Raw genomic sequence first — 18,170 nt, 5'->3', positions numbered from 1 at the left:
TCTAATCAATAATAAAGTCATTGGAGTTTGAAGTTGTGGAAGGTTTTTATTGACTGGATGAAATGTAACGTGACTTTTGAAATATAAAAACTGCCTTTTTTTAATCTTCACTCAAATATGACAAAGAAAAAATAAGTTTACATAAGAACAATTTGAAATGAACTGTGTGAAACTAAATACTGTTAAATACTCACACTGAAGGACTTCTGAAGCTAACATGAAGGAATCAGTTTATTTAAAGGCTTTAATCATTACAGTAAATCCACTTGAAGCTCTCGTTTGTAAAAGGAAACACAAACTAACTTTGGTATTGATCAGGAGCAGCTGAACCAGGTAAGACAAAAGTACAAATAGATTCAATAACATCTGTACTGTAAGTTCAGCACTACATTACTACATGCTGTCTGTGCTCCCAGATTGTACTCATTGCACTAACAGATCATTTATAGAAAGTATAACTCATTAAAGTGCAAAACTTTAGCAAAGGAATGACAGGTTTTCTAAAAAACAAGTCGATGTTATAATTTTGTTACAGCAATTGCAGAAACATTTAGGATGTATAAATAATTTAAGACATTTACTATAATTTTATGTCAGTGACAAAGGCGTTTAGGAGTTTGCACTGGAATGATGAGAGAGCAGGCCTGCAGAGGTAGCCTGCATCTTACTACCTGGAAACACACTGGAATATTCAGAGTGTGAGGAGACCCAGAGTCTGTGTGCTGGAAAATACTTCTGTTATAGAGAGTGGAACTTACGCAGCTAGAGCTGCGCTGAATGTTAACATCAAACTACCTGAACGAGTATCAAAATATGTTTTTAACTACGGTAATAAAACGTCTGCTCGCTTCAGTTTACACAAGACTAACAGACAAATGGCATGTGGGAGTCAAACCGGCGCCGCTTCTTTCTTTGCAAAGCCGGACGTTCAGCTGTCGTTCCCGAAGACGGTGTTGAGCTGCTGGGTGACTCTGATGAAGGTCGTCCTGCGGCTCAGCTCCTTCAGCTTGGCTGCACCGACATACGTGCAGGTGGAGCGGACCCCTCCCAGGATGTCTCGTATGGTGTCACCCACCGGACCTTTGTAGAGAACTTCCACGGTCTTCCCCTCCGACGCTCTGGAGGCAAAGAAAATGAATGAATGACATTCAGAGGAGACATCTCACCGAAATAACCTTCCTCTAACAGCCAAGCACCTGACGCCAACCTGTAATCAGCCACGCCTCCCGCATGTTTCTTCATCGCCGTGTCGGAGCTCATGCCGTAAAACAGTTTGTACTTCTTGCCGTTTTTTTCGATGATCTCGCCGCTGCTCTCCGAGTGGCCGGCCAGCATACCACCGAGCATCACAAAGTCTGCTCCAGCACCTGAGAGCCAAACAAACAAACTCCGTTTTCACGCTAGTTATACTTTCTAAGATTGGAGTTAAAGTTCTCTTTGAAAACACAGCAACTCACCAAAAGCCTTGGAGACATCTCCCGGGCAAGTACACCCCCCGTCCTGTGTGAAAGCAAACAAGGCGTTACGAGCGTGACTTTATCATGGCTGCACAACTCTAACAAATAACACTGACCTGGGAATTACAGTCAGTAGTTTCATCAGGCTACGGCCCATGAGTAATAAACTAAAGATAAATCAATGTCAGTTTCTGTCTCACAGGTCTCGGCTTAAAGGAAGAGTCCAGAACATTTTGTGTTGTTAGATGACAAGAATGAGTCTAAACTCTGTCCAGGAACAGTGGAAAACACACACAGTACATAAAAGATAGATGTAATAATAACAACAATAAAATGATCATCAGGGTAAACAGACTAAGAACATGTTATAATGAAGAGCATGCAAGTCTGAACTGATGGGCTTTGAAATGAGATTTAAAATAGAAAGTGAGTTTATGGTCAGATCTGGATATCAGCTGATATTATCTATTTGGCTCAAAAAAGGAAAGAAGAGGCGGGACAAACACTCTTGAACCATGCAGATGTGCACCAGAGGGGATTCTGGTTGGCAACACCAAAGGAACAACCAGCTGATCCAAGCAATCGGGGAAAGTGTAAAAGAGTAAATAAATAACTCCACGAAATAAATGTTATGAAAGTTTGTTTAACTTGTATATCTGATTTTCAAATGACCGACCAGTAGCATCAGTCATAATATTGGTGGGGCTTGTTTTGCGCACTTCGTTTTCGAAACCTCGAACTGAGCCCTTATTTTGTTTTTGTTAAGCCACATGTCGCTGCAACAGTCACTTATTAACCACAGGAAAACCACCCTGGGTGGAGGACACCCCGCTTTACCTTCTATTTTACCCTAAATATAAATATATCCAAAATCTATTAAAATTTATATTTTGCAATAAATAAGACTTTAAGCAACGACTGAGACCATAAACACTTTAGAGGAGTGTTTACTGAGATCTCAGATGAAAAAACTCAAAAAAGGAGCAGTTTCTTATCGATGTATTAAATCTGACTCGACCACAGGAACCGCCCCCTGCTGGCCGTTAAAAAGAATGCAGGTTTTAAAGTGCATAACACAATGTACTGCCCATATTTTACATACAAGAAACAGCTAAAACTCAACCATGTGCACCTAGAAAGCTCACAAATTAATGGTATATGTTATTGATTCAAAAGGATTTAAAAAAATAAAAAATAGAACTTGTGGTTTGAGACACACTTCTATTTCTATTCCTTCGACCACTTCCTGTGTGCTTCCTTTTAACACAGGAAACATGCCATCTTCAAACTCTTCTCATCGCGACTGCACTCACTGAGATGATGTGGCCACCCAGGCCGTGGGCTGCATCTGCACACTCAATGACGGCGCTCAGCTGAGGATAGCCAACCCCTGTCTTCTTGCGGGTGGTGCACACAGAGCCTGAAGAGGAAGGAGGAGAGAAACAGGAAACAGCAGTTTTAAGCACTGTTGAGTCTTTATGTGGCAAATGAACGTTGACTGCATGGTGGCAAATATGAATAACTATTAGCAGAGAAAAAGGAACGTAAACAAGGTGGGTAATTTTATATAAATATAGAAAATGTTCTTATAATTTAAATATGCCTGTGCAGAAAATAGGCAAGATAACCTCACGGCGAGCGAGCTAAGATCAACTGCAGAATGCCTTAAGGCTCACCTGGTCCGATGCCTACTTTGATGATGTCGGCGCCGGCGAGGATCAGCTCTTCCACCATCTCTCCTGTTACTACGTTCCCTGCCTGAGCAAAAATAAAAATCAGCACGTATCCGAGAAATGTCGTTTTCCTCGGGCATTTAAAAGGATTCACAATCAGGAACTGACCATTATCGTGTGCGAGGGGAACTTCTCCCTGACGTCTCTGACGAAGTGGACAAAGTGCTCTGAATAACCGTTTGCCACATCCACGCAGATGTACTTCAGCTGCGGCACCGCCTCCACCACGGCCGAAATCTTCTCAAAGTCACCGTCACCGGTCCCCGTGCTGACTGCCACACTCTAAGAGACGAACACAGAAGAGTGAGACTCGTCTTACAGCTAACACGCCATTAATAACCTCGTCAGAATCACTGGTTCAAACAGCAGTGAGTACCTCCAGACATTCTGGATGCTTTTCTGCAAACTCCAACCAGTCATCCACCGTGTAATGTTTGTGGACTGTAGTGAACAGAGTAAACTGGAGGAAGACACAAAGAACAAAATTCGGTTATCCATGCAGACATACAGCAGTGCAGGAACACAGCCTATCGTACTGTGCACAAGTCTTGAGCCACCAGAGTTTCTTTATATTTTGGTAGAAAAATGGGAAATAGGTGAAGTGATTTATCGGTGCAAAAATGCATGAACATACAAAATATAAGGCAAAAAAAGAATTTGCACAATTCTAACGAGTTTGAGAGTCAATATTTGGTGTGAACATCTTTATTCTTCAACACAACCTGAACTCTCTGAGGCAGATTTCTTGTGATTTCTTCAAGTAGTCTTCAGGAATAGTTCTCCAGGCTTCTTGAAGGACATTTAAAGCTCTTCTTTGGATGTTTCTGCCTTTTGTTCTGTTCTCTGTCAAGATGATCCCACGCTGCTTCAATAGCATTGAAGTCTGGACTCTGAGGAGGCCAATCCATGGCTGATAGTGATCCACTGTGTTTTTTATATTCGCGTATATTTAACTTCATTGGCAGTGTGTTTGAAACCACCGTCATGCTGAATAATGAAGCTGCTACCATTCAGTCACTTTCCAGATGGCATTGCATGGTAAATAAATGGTAAATGGCCTGTATTTATATAGCGCTTTTCTAGTCCCTAAGGACCCCAAAGCGCTTTACATATCCAGTCATCCACCCATTCACACACACATTCACACACTGGTGATGGCAAGCTACATTGTAGCCACAGCCACCCTGGGGCGCACTGACAGAGGCGAGGCTGCCGGACACTGGCGCCACCGGGCCCTCTGACCACCACCAGTAGGCAACGGGTGAAGTGTCTTGCCCAAGGACACAACGACCGAGACTGGTTTATTTTGAGATGTACAGAAAAGTGGTGTCACTGCTGTTGGGATTAAATAATTTGCTTTTTATTAATAATGAATAATGAGTGTTATAAAGTTATACAGAGTAGTATTAAGTGGACACAGCCCTGAAAAATAAAGGCATGAGACCGTGTGTCCTTGGGGAGTAGAAAGCTGCAGACTCTCGCTCACACTTGCCTGGGAAAATGTAGATAAGAGGGAACCATCTCTAGTGGAAAGTTACAGGGACACTGTTGTTTAGACTAGAATGAGAGAACTTCTGTAATAAAACTGTTGGGGGCGCACCACCATTTTGAGATCCGCGGCAACGTGTCATGCAGGGCGCATCTCCCTTCTAGAAGTAATGTGAAAGAGAAATAAAGTGTTAAATGGTCTTCTGAGCAGTGTTTTGTCTTCCATCGGATGCCTCTGAGGAATCAAAAGAACTGGTGAATTGTTGATATTTACACTGCTCATGCCATCTGATGGCCATTAGGGGCAGTATTAATGAATGACACACACACACACAAAAAAGTGTGTGTTTGTGATGTGGTTGTCATCTTTTTGTGGCTGAGAAGGTTAATAGAATTGTAAGATAATACAAAGAAACACACAGTTGTTTGGATTATCATTCTATTGATATAGAAATATTCCACATGTAAGCCACCAATATTTAAACTAAGGCATCAGACTCCTCCTGTTTTTAACCCCCCGTTCAGCAGGGACAGGTAAGAGAATCAGTGCCCATCCTCAGGTGTGTAATGTAGGGATTACTGGCACTCACATTACTCATGGCTTAGATAAATTTAGGTTCACCTACTTCTATTCGGACTACTTTAATCACTTCTCATTGAAATAATACATAACAGCAAACATTTCTGCACCTGGTGCAAAGCCACAGCCATCTCAAAGGTCCCCACAGTGTCCATGTTAGCAGCGATGATGGGGATCCCTCTGTAGCTGCCCTTAGAGTTCCTGAAGGTAAAGCTCCTCATCAGGTCAACCTGTGGTAGATGGGGAGGCCACAAAAATTACTTAAGAATTAATTTATGCAACCAGCTGGCAAAACATTTATTTTAGTTATTTGGAATTCCCATCAATGATTTGCGGTGACTCGCAGAGCCACACAAGACTGTATTTTGTGCCCCTTTTAAAGTACTGTCGCATGGCCTGTGTGCTCACTTTCCAAGAATAGCTAATGATTTAGCAAATGGAAACATCTGCATGTAGGTCAGCCTGCTTTCCTGTGGAAACTGCGCACAGCTGCATTACCCACCTCGCTCCTAGACTTCAGCGTACTCCGTTTTGGCCGGAGGAGCACATCCTTGAAGTCTAGCTTGATGTCATTCTCTATACGAGGCATTTCCGAAAAGAAGCAGCAGCAGCCGGTCTAACAGGGAAAAAGATGGAGCAGTGCGAATCTATGAAAGAGAGGAAAGTTCATGTTAAGGGGACACCCCTTACTTTGTCATTCATACAGCCATGTATATGAAAAACAAGTAACTGTAAGCAGGTACGCTCAAAGTTGACGTCAGGAGGGACCCTCAAAAAGCCAAGAATCCTTCAAGGACTGAAAAAGAGACTCGGGGAAAATCCGGGACTGCGTTACGAAAATGGACTAAGTCCTTCTGTAGCTAATGAGTCCTGCTTTTTTAGCTCCGATGCCAAAATTCAAGGTTACACCACATAACGGGGTTAATAGCTGAAGTCACTCACAGACCGTTCATGTAAGCATGAGCTAATAACAATAAAATGAGTGAGTTATCTACCATTTTAATAATTTACCAAAACAAAGTACTTACCGTTGGGAAAATAACAGATCTGTTCCGAACCTCACCGCTTCAGCTTCCGTCTCCACTGGCGGGAAACTTTATCGTGGCGGACACCCGCTGGCACCCGCCTTGTAGTTTTTAAGGGCTTCTGCTCGGGGGAGACGACGCACGTAAAAACTACTAACTCGACTTGCGCTTTACGTCATGTGGTACTGATGTCGTAAGGATTTTTAAGGTACTTGGGTGAGAAATTTGGGTTTGCTTTTCTTGTGACCTGGCTCCAGTTAACGTAAAGTCATTTAGGTTTGAATGTTGTGTTTGTTTGTTTGTTTTTGCGGAAAATAAAATATATAAACCGGAAATCCACGAAGCGGAACGGTTAACGTACAAACGAGAAGGGGGAAAGACACAGGAAGTACCCACTGATTTTCTGTGAAGAGGAGGAATATCTTCATCAAAATACCACATCGAAACCTAAAATTCCAGAACGTAGTTGGAGATATTTTACATTCCCTTAATATATACTCGCACCACTGATCCCACTTGACTGATATTTCTACGAAGAAGTCAACAAAGATGCTGATTAAAGTGAAGGTAAGGTCCGTCATACTGAACGATTTGAGACTCGTCTTGTTATTACTGACTCACTGCCTCTGCTGGATCCGTTGAAGTCATTTGCTTAACAATGTTTTTATCACAGACACTCACTGGCAAGGAGATAGAGATTGACATAGAGCCCACAGATAAGGTACATGTTTATCTTTTTTTGATGTGCGCAGATAGTAAGTCGCTGTGTTTTTCAGTGCATTTAATTCACGTCCATCCAGGTGGAGCGGATTAAAGAAAGGGTGGAGGAGAAAGAGGGGATCCCTCCCCAACAGCAGAGGCTAATCTACAGTGGAAAACAGATGTAAGACCCGGATACAGTTTTTTTTATTAAAGAGTGAGGTTGGGGATGTATTTAATGGAAGCACCTGCACACAGTGTAGTTTATTACAGTAAATCTCTTAAAATAAATATCCCAGTGTAGCAAGTGCTCACTAGTGCACCACGTGTATCTGCCAGAAATCAGTTAGCCTTAGTTTAAAATGAAACTATACTTAAGATTTATATCTGTCACAGAAACAAATCTGCATTGGCATGCTAATACTGATAGGAAGGGCAAGAGCAGAATGATCAACTTTACCTCAGGTTAATGTACCCAGGCGAATTATAAAATGTATTAAATTTATAGTTAAAATCAGTCAAATATATGCTAAAGGCCATTTCATGCCATTGTGCCAACGAGACTTAGATCAGCTGACTGGAGCAAGAAGGAAACATAGGACTCAAAAATCCATCTGCACATATAGGTTTTTATTTTATAAAGTGTAAATTTTACAAAATCCACTTTGCACCTATATACTGCATTTTAGGAACAACCACAGACACATTGCTGACCTCGTTTTAATTTGAAAACTGCAGGGTGGTGCTTGAATGTGGACGGGGTGAAACAATGACTCCCACATTTGCCACCATATTCAGCCTTATCAGGCACAAAAATGCAGCTAAATCATTACGAGTTAGATTCATAAACATAATTTTTTGCTGTTTGCAAAGCAGTCGAGTCTAAAGGGTCACTTTAGTTGTTAGCAGTGACTCTGTAAGGTTTATGGTGAGATAACTGCCTTTTACTCATCGTTGAATTTTAGTAACGTTTACAGCTTATTGTTGTTCTAAAGAAGGAAATCTCTTGTCTTAATTTTTGCTACCGCTTCTCTTCTGAAGCAGCATTTTTTATAATACAAAGAACTACAGATGTACGTCGACATTATCCTCAAAACGTTTAGGGAAAAGTTCCACATCTTTACCTGCTTAAACTGTTTTACGTATTAAAATAAATCATTTGTGTCAGATGGATTTTCATTAAAAAAAAAAAAAAAAAAGACTATTGAATGCATCGTCTCTTTCCTCAGGAATGATGAGAAAACAGCAGCAGACTATAAAATCCAGGGAGGCTCCGTTCTCCACCTGGTACTTGCTCTGAGAGGAGGATGCCTGCTCCACCATCGCACAACACTCTGTTCTACACCTGCGGTGTAGCCTTCACCGCTGCCTCAGCTGTTGCCCTGCCTGCACGAAGCAAGAACAGTGACGACTCCGAGCCAGCGGCTGCTGGATCACCAGGTGGTATTGTAGCCAAGACGGAGCCTTGGTCTAAAAAGTCTGATCGGGCTCTCTTTATTTCAGACATTTCCCTGCAACCAACAGTGTGTTGGCCACAAACGCTCCCTCCTTCCACACTGTAAATTTGCCACGGTGCGACACCCTTATGTAGTTGAAAAGTTTCTCAGAATTAAAGAAAATTTTGTCTTCAAGTCAACAAATCACTTATTTTATCTGAAGCAGACAGGCCCGAGGTTTTCGAGGCATGTAAAAAAGTTACTTTAGTTCCACTAATGATAACACTGATGACTGGACTGCGATGCTGCCTCCAAACTTTCTTTAATTGATTTTTTTATTTTATGCTGTGTACATGTTTTGTTATTCTTATATGATGCAGATGTGCAGTAGCGTAGTTAGATTTGAGGAGGATGAATCGCTGCATATGTAAAAGGATAGTTCCACATTTAAGGAAAGCCACCGACTCATTCTTCATGGGAAACCGACGTACCTCTCGCATCTGATCACTCAACATGAAGTCACTATCATCAGCTGGTTAAATTGCTTGTTTGTGTAGCACGAATAAGCTCCTTTACCGGGCGTGTCCCGAGAAAGTCCTTTAAATTACGCTTATAGAAGGTTTAAATGCAAAAGCTCACATGCAACAGTCAGAAACACAAGCTGTAGAATAAGTACTTTATAAATCAAAACACAAAAGTTCAAAATGAGTAAAAAAATGTAGATAGACTGAGTAGTGCAAGGTGCAAACTGTGCTATAGTGATGAATGGAAAAATAACCCAGCAATAAGACCGGCTGCACTCTTTAGGTGACAGATTTCCTTTGTTAGCATCTCTAAATCTTTTATTAACATGTCACATGACACATGTCGGTTTAATATGTGCAAAAAATAAGTGTTTAAAACAGAAACTGTGTTTCAGTCTTCTTCTTAACCCACAGTGAAATGTCATTTCTAACTGTGAATTTTCCACTTGGATTATGTTCCTAAAAGAAGACCAAGCGAGTTAAATGGCGACACGATGTAGTGTTTGTAAGTGGGTTTCTTCTCCCAGTCTTTGTGCTGATCTACCTGCCTGCTGGATGTAACCCTAACAGATCCATAATTTGTTGGACAAAGAGAATTTTTGTAGTTTTGCTTCCGTTCTCCACCGCAGTGGCTTTTAAATCAAACAGACCAGATGTGATTGAAGTGCAGACCTGCAGCTTTCAAAGAGTTTAACAGAATTGCATAAACTGTTTAGGAATTAGAGCCATTTTTAGAGGCTCAGAAAGCACAAAATAAAATTGGGTTTTTATCAATACTTTGATGAAGTCAACCACTGAAGTCTGTAGCCCATGGACGTTACCATTACTGCAGCCAGCTTCAGTCGCTGCTTGTTTGTGGGTCTCTCTGTCATCAATTTTGTATTCAGCAGTTGAAAGCGTGCTCTGTTGGTTTGAGATCAGATGACTGACTCGCCCATTGATAAATCTCATTTCTTTGCCTTTAGAAACTCTTGGGTTGCTTTTGCAGTTTGCTTTGTCTCATTTATGCATTTGCACAGTGAAGCTCTGTCTGATCAGCTTTGCAGCATTTGCCTAAATCTGAGCAGAGAGTACGACCCTGCACACTTCACAGTTCATCCTGCTGCTTCTATCTACAGCCACATCATCAGTAAACACTAGTACCCCCCCAGTGCACCTAACAGCCAAACGTCCCCATGAGCTAGTCTGGGTTGCATCTGTCCAGAACAGCGTGAGCTCTTCTAGTTGTTTTCCGGCAGTCTGATGTGTCCTTCCTGTTCTCGAGTCTAACCAGTTGTTTGCACCTTGTTGTAAACCTTCTGTATTAACATTCATGAAAGTGTGTCGTGATTGTAGACTTTCACAGCGATGCACCTTCTTCCTCAAGCGTGTGCTTGACTTGTTTTAATGTTTCTCTTTTAATTTAGTCTTCTGTGGTATTGCTGAGCTCTGCATTCATTTAATATTTTTGGAAGAATGTGTCGGATTGTTGATCAGACAGGTTTATTTTAGCTCTTCAGCCTAATGATTGTCTCCCTCACTTACACTAACATGTCTTGGGCCTCCTCATATTTAGAGTTTTAGTGAAAAGCTTTAAATTATAAATTCAACACATGGAATCAGCTTCAAATATTAACGAGGAGCAGGCCTCTGAAAATGGGAGACTGTATAAAAATGACTATATAATGTCTGTATAATTCATAAACGGTTAATGTTAATTTTTATTTAAAATGCTTGAGTGAAATTATATCTAGACTGTTTCATTTAAAAACATATCTGCTGTGATCGTGTACAGAGGCAAAGTGTCTTTGTGCAACAAATTATGGACCAAACTATGTGAGAGTGGTGAAAGTCTTCATGAATCTGCATTTCCTAAAATCTAAAACTATTCCTGTGATGCAGACCAACATGTGATGTCAGGAAAATCTCCTGCAACTTGTTCTAAATCATGGACCACATATGGTAGTTGATTGTAAGCCTGCTTTATAAGCAGCCTGAGCATGTCCGTTGGGTAAGCTACTGATTTATTTAATGTGTTGGGCAGAGTTGGTTTTTGCTCTCATTGCATATTTGACTGTAGTGAGGAGCGCGGCTTCAGTTTACGTGGTTTGTTTGTTTGAGAAGCATTGCTGTGTGAGTTCCCACGTTGCTCCCACCAGTGTGTGACGAGTTATGAGAAACTGACTTTTGCTTTGGATTGATCTGTCAGTAGAATAAATTTGATCCTGCAAACGACTCGTGTTTACTGCTTTCTGTTTCTGATCTGTGTTTGTTTGTTTGTCCGCAAACTCCACCGTCAGGAGTTAAACAACCAAACGTGGCACTCAGTTACATCTTACGTCCCTAAGGGTTTTTATCTACATCTGATATTATGATGTCATTGTGTTGCCTAGCAACCACCTACCAATGGCTCAAAGTGATCAGTTTTTAGCATTTTTGCCCTTACAATACCTCAAAAATAGCTTCCATCATTTTATTTCATGACGGTAACATCTCATTTCAATAAGTCACATCTAAATGGTAAATGGCCTGTATTTATATAGCGCTTTACTAGTCCCTAAGGACCCCAAAGCGCTTTACACATCCAGTCATCCACCCATTCACACACTGGTGATGGCAAGCTACATTGTAGCCACAGCCACTCTGGGGCGCACTGACAGAGGCGAGGCTCTGGCGCCACCGGGCCCTCTGACCACCACCAGTAGGCAACGGGTGAAGCGTCTTGCCCAAGGACACAACGACCGAGACTGTCCAAGCCGGGGCTCAAACCAGCAACCTTCCGATTACAAGGCGAACTCCCAACTCTTGAGCCACATCTCAAAATTTCTAATACTCAAAAGCTAAATTATGTATGATATATTGTGATGTCACCACATTGCTTGGCAACCACCTATCAGCGAGCTAAAATAACGGGTTTTTTTTTAGACCTTCCTATGATCCATCCTATCGTTTTCATTTCACAACAACCTTTAGATCCACAAAAGTTGAATTATATACATTTTGCAACCACGCAGCAACAGGCTGAAATGACCCATAATGTAAACCTATAAACGGCATCTAGCACCCCTATCTTTTTTTTTAACCTTTCTCAGTGTGATCAAGTGTATCAGTCTGCCAACAGCATGAACAGGTCAGACAACACCGGACCATGGACACGTAACTAGATGATTAAGTTCAACTGAAGCTGCAAAAACGAAGACATGAGAACGCTTCCTCACATATGTTTTTAATTCTTCTCACACACTCATCGCCAACATGTACATTTACATTTTCAACACAGAAGTAGGCTTGAGACTTGAGTCTCAGCACGGAAGGTAAAATGCATCTTAAATTAGAGACAGATTTTAAAATGGCATTCTTATTACAGCGTATGTGGTTATTATAACATATTGCAAGTAGGGAACTTTCATATCACCTTAGCTACTTTCATATCACCTTAGCTATTTGCACATACAACAAAAATAGTTCCACCACACTGAAGGTCTGTTTTTGGTCTAAATGCAAGCAAGAAGCGCAGCTGCAGCACATCAGGGAAGGAAAGTCGGCGCTGCGGTGCTTTAAGTAACACAGATCAAGCTTCAAACTTTGTGTTACACCTGGCACAGTTTGCATTGTCGTGTCACATAAAGTTGCAGCATTTTGTTTCAGAGTTGAAAAAGTTTTCAGGCCTGCGTCATAAAAACTGATGGAAATGTCACGATCGAAGGTGTTCACATTAAAAGCATCCTTTGAAATTATTTTGTGTACATTTATAGATAGATAGACATAAATGAGGCCTTAATTAAAAATTCAAACATTAGTCAGTGGTTATTTTTATTTACTAAGAAACAATCTACAGACTGTTATGACACTGGTGTAAATGCACAATCAGGCACAAAACACATCATTGTACTTGTAAAGACATCCAAGAAACCCTGCGCCTCTTACAGTTTAAGACAAATCTCTACAACACTGGTTTCTAACACTTATCATCCTCTTGTGTGACTGAGACTCCTGAGGAATAAATATCTAAAGCACCAGTATAGACATATACCACTAACAAACTGGTTTTCAAACAAGCCGTCAGCCGGATGTGTTTGGTTTTAGGCAGTGTACTGTATGTAAGGAGAAGGCAGTGGGGATGCCCTGAGACACTAGTGTAAAACTAGGAAGGCTGTGGATACAGGAGTGAGTGTTTATGTGCGTGGGAGGGTTGTTACCAGAATGTACAGGACAATCATAACATAACCAGACAGCATGTAATGAGTTCATTCAGGGGTGCGTGTTCAGATTTTGCTGGTAGCAGTCGTAATATTGCACTAAAATGTCGTCTACTTCATTACTTTATTCGAAAATATCATTTTGTTGTAAAGCTGTTGTGCTTATGCCTTACACAAAGCATAAAACTGATTTCAACAAAGCTACAAAGTAAAGCTACAAAAACATTTTCATCAGAGGTCATGAAACACTTAAACGCAGGCGTTCACACGAGCACGCGAGCAAAGCATGGAGAAAACGAGCGCGACTCACCAGCGGGCTCCTTTCAGCCCGTGCTGCTGTGTAGTGTGTTTTTTTTTTTGGGGGGGGGGGGTTTGCTTCATTTTCTTTTGATAAAAGAAAAGAAAAAGTCCCCACATCTGTCAAAACGCAGCTGGAATGGCACACGAGCACAGGAGTATATTCTAATTAAGGCAATTAAGAAAAAAACCTGTGCACCACTAATACAATACAGGTGTCCCACATTCACACTTCGAAGAATACAAAAAGAGCTGACATGAATACTGTGTTAGAAAACACTAAAATTAATATATTAATAGTACTAGAAAAACTTAAGCAATTATCACAATTACAAAGTAAATGAATGAGAAATGTTTCAGAATTAAAGTTAAACACAAAAACAGTATTAGTGTACATCACAACATGAAATGACTTGATCTGAATCGGATTTTCACAATCAAAATGCAGCTCGGGTGTGCTGAACGCATGAAAACACAGATTAACAACATCAAAAAAACTAAGAACAAAAAAAAGCATTGAAGTCATCACGGTCAGTCTTGTGATAGAAATTAAAAAAAAAAACGTATAAAAAAAGTCGCTCTTACAGCGAGAGTTTGCAGATAGTGAATAAAGGGCAGGGCGATGATGATGATGATGAAATGGAAGGTGCTAACCTTTGTTTATTGCACTTTTGATGGACCCCAGACAGGAAGGTTTGAGGCCAGACTACTTAATTTGACATCAAATAAAAGACTAGGCGTGGGGGCACGTGTATAGATGTGTGTTTTCATGTGTGTGTGTGTGTGTGTGTGTGCGTGTGCACCCACGTGGGTGTCTGAATATGTTTGGTGAGCAGGTGAGATATGAAAAGTTGCACTTCAGCAGTCTGCTGATTTGCGGTTGTCTCTGTCCTCCTTCGACAGAGGAGCCCTAGCCTCCTTCATTTCCTCGCCTTCCTCGCCGCTCCCGCTGCTGCTGCTGTCGCTTTCGGCCGGATAAACGACCATACAGAACTTCTGGCCCACGTATGTCATTTTATCTGAGAGAAGAGAGCAAAAGAAAAGGAGTGAGGACAGATTGAGGTGCAGGCTGTCTGACTACATGATGCAGTTATTAAATAGCATAAAGAAAAACAACTGCTATTACTTGTAGTTATAACATTTTATAACATTGCGGTCGTGGAGTGGACGTCCTAACAAATTCACATCAAAGTCAACTACAAACAACCCAAGAGCTACATCTTATGACACGAAGTTCCACTGGTCATGATTGCTTCTGTAAATATATAATTATTTTAAAGCATGTTGTGTCTAAATTAAGTACGGTGTCAAAGAACACTTCTGACTTATAAAATAGTTCCTAAACAATAATGAATTTGCATTTCCTGAACATTGAATCATTAAGTTAATGAGAGGAAAAATATTGGGCTGATTTATGGGGACATACCAACAAAAGCGTCAAAGCACTGTGGCTTGTTGTCCCAGTATACTCCCAGGAAATAGACTGGGACACCGGTGAGCATGATGGCGAGGCCGATGCCGCACACCAGGGGCTCAGAGTAGAGGGAGAAGATGAGCAGGAAGGCCCAGAAGAGGAGGTAAATTACCGGCCATATCAGGCTGATCTGAGAGGAGAGAGAGGAAAACAGATTTTTATAACGTAGAAAGAACAATTTTTTTTAAACCACTTTTTAATCATTCATTTAACTCAAATTAAAAGCTATTCCCATTAAAGCTGAACTAGATGGACATTTACATTGTTTAAATAAGCAAAGTGCAAAATATATTGAGTACAAAGCTAAACCAAAGCACCACATGAACAGACCTTGATTGGCCGGTGCATGTCGGGCTGTTTAATACGCAGAACAATCTGCCCGGCGACAGTAACTCCGTAGAAGAGGTAGTTGATGAAGCCCACGTAGTTGATGAGGGTGTACATGTCACTGGTGCACAGCATAAGGAGGGTGGACAGGCACTGAGGAATGAGAAAGGTTTGTTGTGTTTAACCGAGTGTGGTCAATGGAGACAGAAGAACTTGTGTATGTGGTAGAGGTAATATGGAGCCGTGTAACAGGGAGAGCAGTACTCACTGTGAAGAGCAGGGCAGGGATGGGAGTGCAGCGTGTCACATGAATCATGGCCAGCAGACTGGGGAGGTGGCCCTCTCTGGCTCCGGCGAAGAACAGTCTGCAAAGGGAGAAGGACAAACACAATGAACAATGTTAGCACGAGGGAGAAGCCAAACATTATGAAGAAAGCAAGAAAGACTGGAGGGAGTCTGGGTGCTCAGTATTACGACTGTGATGAATTTAGTGGACATAAAAGCAGGTTAAAGCTCATTTCGACCTCTCCAAAAACGCTGCCTGCCCCAAACCAAGTGCCCTAGTTGACTTCTCTGTCTGCCACATTTTACATTTGGTTATGAAGAACAGACTTTAAATTTGAGGACTACTGAGACAATCCATGCAAAATGTGTCATGTTAGAGCAGTTCATAGTAAAGCTTTGGCCTTGATGTCAAACACTGACTTCACATAGTACGTAGTCTGTTGATACAAGTCAGTCTAGTCCAACTAACCGTGAAGATGTGAAGAGGGAACCGTTGACTCCCCCGAAGGTGGAGAGAGCCACAGAGATGGGCATGATCCACGCCATGACTCCGAGCAGCTTCTCACCAAAAGTCTGGGATGGAGAAAGGGTTGGATGATAAACAGACATAAAGGCACATAAGTATGTGTTTTAATTGGAGATAGAAATAGATGATGTACACACAGAAGACCTATATAGACGCAAAACCCACTTCAACACCACCTCTCATGTTCATTTACTTTAAACTGGAGCTGGACTGCTTAACATGTACTCATAGATTACATTCAAGTTTTGTCACATGCTAATTAACCCTACAACTGAATCATACACTACTTTTTATATCTTATAGCTTGCTGGTGTCAAACATAAGGCCCATGGGCCTGAAACGACCAATCAAAGATTCCAATCTGACCCACTGGGCAGCTTGAAAAATGTGAACGAGGGCACTGATAAAGACCTCCCTCATGGACATCCATACTATGCCAAAGTAATAAACAAACAAATCACAGAAAAGTTCCTGTTTTTTTCTTAATCTAACACACTGTTACTGACTTGAGAGCTTTAAAAGAAGGCAACAGGACTTTTCATTTCTAAAACAACTAGCAGAGAGTCCCAGGTAATAAACTCACCCACCATAATGTCTCCAACAGCCCTGGTGACGACTCAGGACCACCTCTAAAGGGGATGGTTACCCTACTAGGTGTATATTATCTTGGACCTTGGACCAGTTGTTTGAGAACTGAAGCCTCTTGGATGAGAGGCAAAACATCTTCAAAAAACCACATCCAGCTCCCTTCTTTTCAAGCTCTCAAGGCTACCTTGACCTAGATGCCTGAGATCCTACACCAGGGGTAGGAACTCCAGGCCTCAAGGGCTGGTGTCCTGCAGGTTTTCCATTTCACCCTGGGTCAACACACCCGAATCAAATGACTAGTTAATCACCAGGCCTCTGGAGAACTTCAAGACATGTTCAGGAGGTCATTTAGCCTTTACATCAGCTGTGTGCTCAAGGACACATCTAAAGTTCCCCACCCCTGTCCTACACAGTCATAGTATTATTGCCCATGCATTTACCAACAACGACCATTAGAGGGTGTCATTCATTTGAAATAACAAGGTGTGTCTGAATGAAGTGACAGGACCACCACAGCTACTCACCACAGCAACAGCATTTGAGGCAAGCAGCTCCTGAGGACTCATGGCTGTGACATAGGCGATGTTGGCGAAGACGTAAACAAAGGTCACGACAGGGATGGAGATGAAGATGGCGCGAGGAAGGTTCCTGAAGACAATACAGCACAATACTTCACTTAAGAACTGAGAGAAAAGCAAAAGATTTAAGGAAGGAAATTAAAAAGGATGTTTTACAGGTGGGGTATTAATGGATAAGAAAGGTTACCAAAGAAAAGGAAATGAGGAAATAAGTCACTACTTTTTTATTTCTACATCTGTGACCAGACACTGGGAATGTCAGGGGGAATTTTTCCATTGTTAAGTTACATAAATTTCAGAGAGCTTTAGCAAAAAGGATCAGGGATTAAAAATAAGCTTTGTTGGTATGTGACTGCTAATTACTCAAACAGTCACAAGCAGCTTATAAATCAGATATATTCCTGTGGCAGTGTGGCATTTAATCTTGTGGGAATGTGGTTTTCTACACACAGCAGCTTCATATTTATATATGTATATGAGAGGCAGCGTAAAGTGTCTTACACATAAGGATCCACCAGCTCCTCTGTGACATAGTTGAGGAAGTTCCACCCGCCATAGGCGAAGGAGCCTTGTAGGAAAGCTAAGGCTATTAAACCTACATCGTAGTCCTGGAAGGGCTCAAAGGCGTTGGCAGGCTCCAGCCAGTAGTACTCTCCTACAGGTAGAGGAGAAAATCTTCAGCTTGGCACAAACACAATGGAACATTTACAACGATAGCACAAACTTTTCCAATTTTCTAGTCATAGTAAATAACAAAAAACAAAAAGCAGTTTATTTTATGGTTCTCTCTGTTCATTTCTTAAATCTACATGACCTTCCCAAATTAAGCGGGCCTGTTCCCAATCATTTATCTCTGGTTTGATAACTTGTTTTGCTGCCGGGGTAAACAGCCTGGTTTCCTCTGAGGTCTGGCCATGCTGTAGGGAGCCCAGCTGAAAACTATCAGCTAATGAAATCAGCGTGTATAAAACAAGT

General features: G+C 41.5%; 3 protein-coding genes across 5 annotated transcripts in view; 1 reads left to right on the top strand and 2 right to left on the bottom strand.

Moving 5' to 3' along the window:
- Window positions 1-26: 26 nt before the first annotated feature.
- gmpr2 (guanosine monophosphate reductase 2) lies at window positions 27-6,419 on the bottom strand. Of its 2 annotated transcripts, none has more exons than XM_085398715.1 (10): window positions 6,287-6,419; window positions 5,761-5,905; window positions 5,369-5,488; window positions 3,567-3,650; window positions 3,299-3,472; window positions 3,134-3,215; window positions 2,771-2,877; window positions 1,458-1,500; window positions 1,208-1,367; window positions 27-1,118 (listed from the first exon to the last, which is right to left on the bottom strand). In XM_085398715.1, the coding sequence occupies exons 2-10, from the start codon at window positions 5,845-5,847 to the stop codon at window positions 929-931; spliced, it is 1,047 nt and encodes a 348-aa protein (XP_085254841.1). In that variant the 5' UTR covers window positions 5,848-5,905; window positions 6,287-6,419; the 3' UTR covers window positions 27-928. The 2 variants fall into 2 exon arrangements, with proteins under 2 accessions (XP_085254841.1, XP_085254848.1); XM_085398722.1 differs by having other exon boundaries at window positions 5,761-5,874; window positions 6,287-6,378.
- A 162-nt stretch (window positions 6,420-6,581) lies between these two features.
- LOC146674841 (ubiquitin-like protein NEDD8) lies at window positions 6,582-11,156 on the top strand. The gene is made up of 4 exons (XM_085398735.1): window positions 6,582-6,850; window positions 6,957-7,004; window positions 7,084-7,166; window positions 8,212-11,156. The coding sequence occupies exons 1-4, from the start codon at window positions 6,833-6,835 to the stop codon at window positions 8,336-8,338; spliced, it is 276 nt and encodes a 91-aa protein (XP_085254861.1). The 5' UTR covers window positions 6,582-6,832; the 3' UTR covers window positions 8,339-11,156.
- Window positions 11,157-13,963: 2,807 nt separating this feature from the next.
- The window catches only part of slc7a8a (solute carrier family 7 member 8a), a 28,195-nt gene continuing 23,988 nt past the window's right edge, over window positions 13,964-18,170 (bottom strand). For both annotated transcript variants that reach the window (XM_085398702.1, XM_085398694.1), the window contains exons 5-11: window positions 17,697-17,850; window positions 17,142-17,265; window positions 15,973-16,076; window positions 15,487-15,583; window positions 15,222-15,371; window positions 14,844-15,021; window positions 13,964-14,436 (exon numbers count right to left, since the gene is read on the bottom strand). In XM_085398702.1, coding sequence (XP_085254828.1) covers window positions 14,276-14,436; window positions 14,844-15,021; window positions 15,222-15,371; window positions 15,487-15,583; window positions 15,973-16,076; window positions 17,142-17,265; window positions 17,697-17,850 — 968 coding nt within the window. In that variant the 3' untranslated portion in view covers window positions 13,964-14,275. The remainder of the gene's footprint in view (window positions 14,437-14,843; window positions 15,022-15,221; window positions 15,372-15,486; window positions 15,584-15,972; window positions 16,077-17,141; window positions 17,266-17,696; window positions 17,851-18,170) is intronic.

Source organism: Rhamphochromis longiceps, linkage group LG3 (assembly GCF_057381845.1).
Source record: "Rhamphochromis longiceps isolate RC_006_pf linkage group LG3, R_longiceps_female_GT1.1, whole genome shotgun sequence".
NCBI classification, from domain to species: domain Eukaryota; kingdom Metazoa; phylum Chordata; class Actinopteri; order Cichliformes; family Cichlidae; genus Rhamphochromis; species Rhamphochromis longiceps.
The sequence above is the reverse complement of the archived record's forward strand: the minus strand, read 5'-3'. Positions and strand labels throughout refer to the sequence as shown.

Bases quoted from the DNA above. Each gene is read 5' to 3' on its own strand.
- gmpr2 (XM_085398715.1), bottom strand. From the start codon at position 5,847: ATGCCTCGTATAGAGAATGACATCAAGCTAGACTTCAAGGATGTGCTC. The intron at 3,473-3,566 runs GTACTCACTGCT...TTCGTCTCTTAG, and splicing joins AGCATCCAGAATGTCTGGAG to AGTGTGGCAGTCAGCACGGG. The intron at 1,368-1,457 runs GTGAGTTGCTGT...TTTGGCTCTCAG, and splicing joins AGATGTCTCCAAGGCTTTTG to GTGCTGGAGCAGACTTTGTG.
- LOC146674841 (XM_085398735.1), top strand. The intron at 7,005-7,083 runs GTACATGTTTAT...ACGTCCATCCAG, and splicing joins ACATAGAGCCCACAGATAAG to GTGGAGCGGATTAAAGAAAG. The intron at 7,167-8,211 runs GTAAGACCCGGA...CTCTTTCCTCAG, and splicing joins ATCTACAGTGGAAAACAGAT to GAATGATGAGAAAACAGCAG.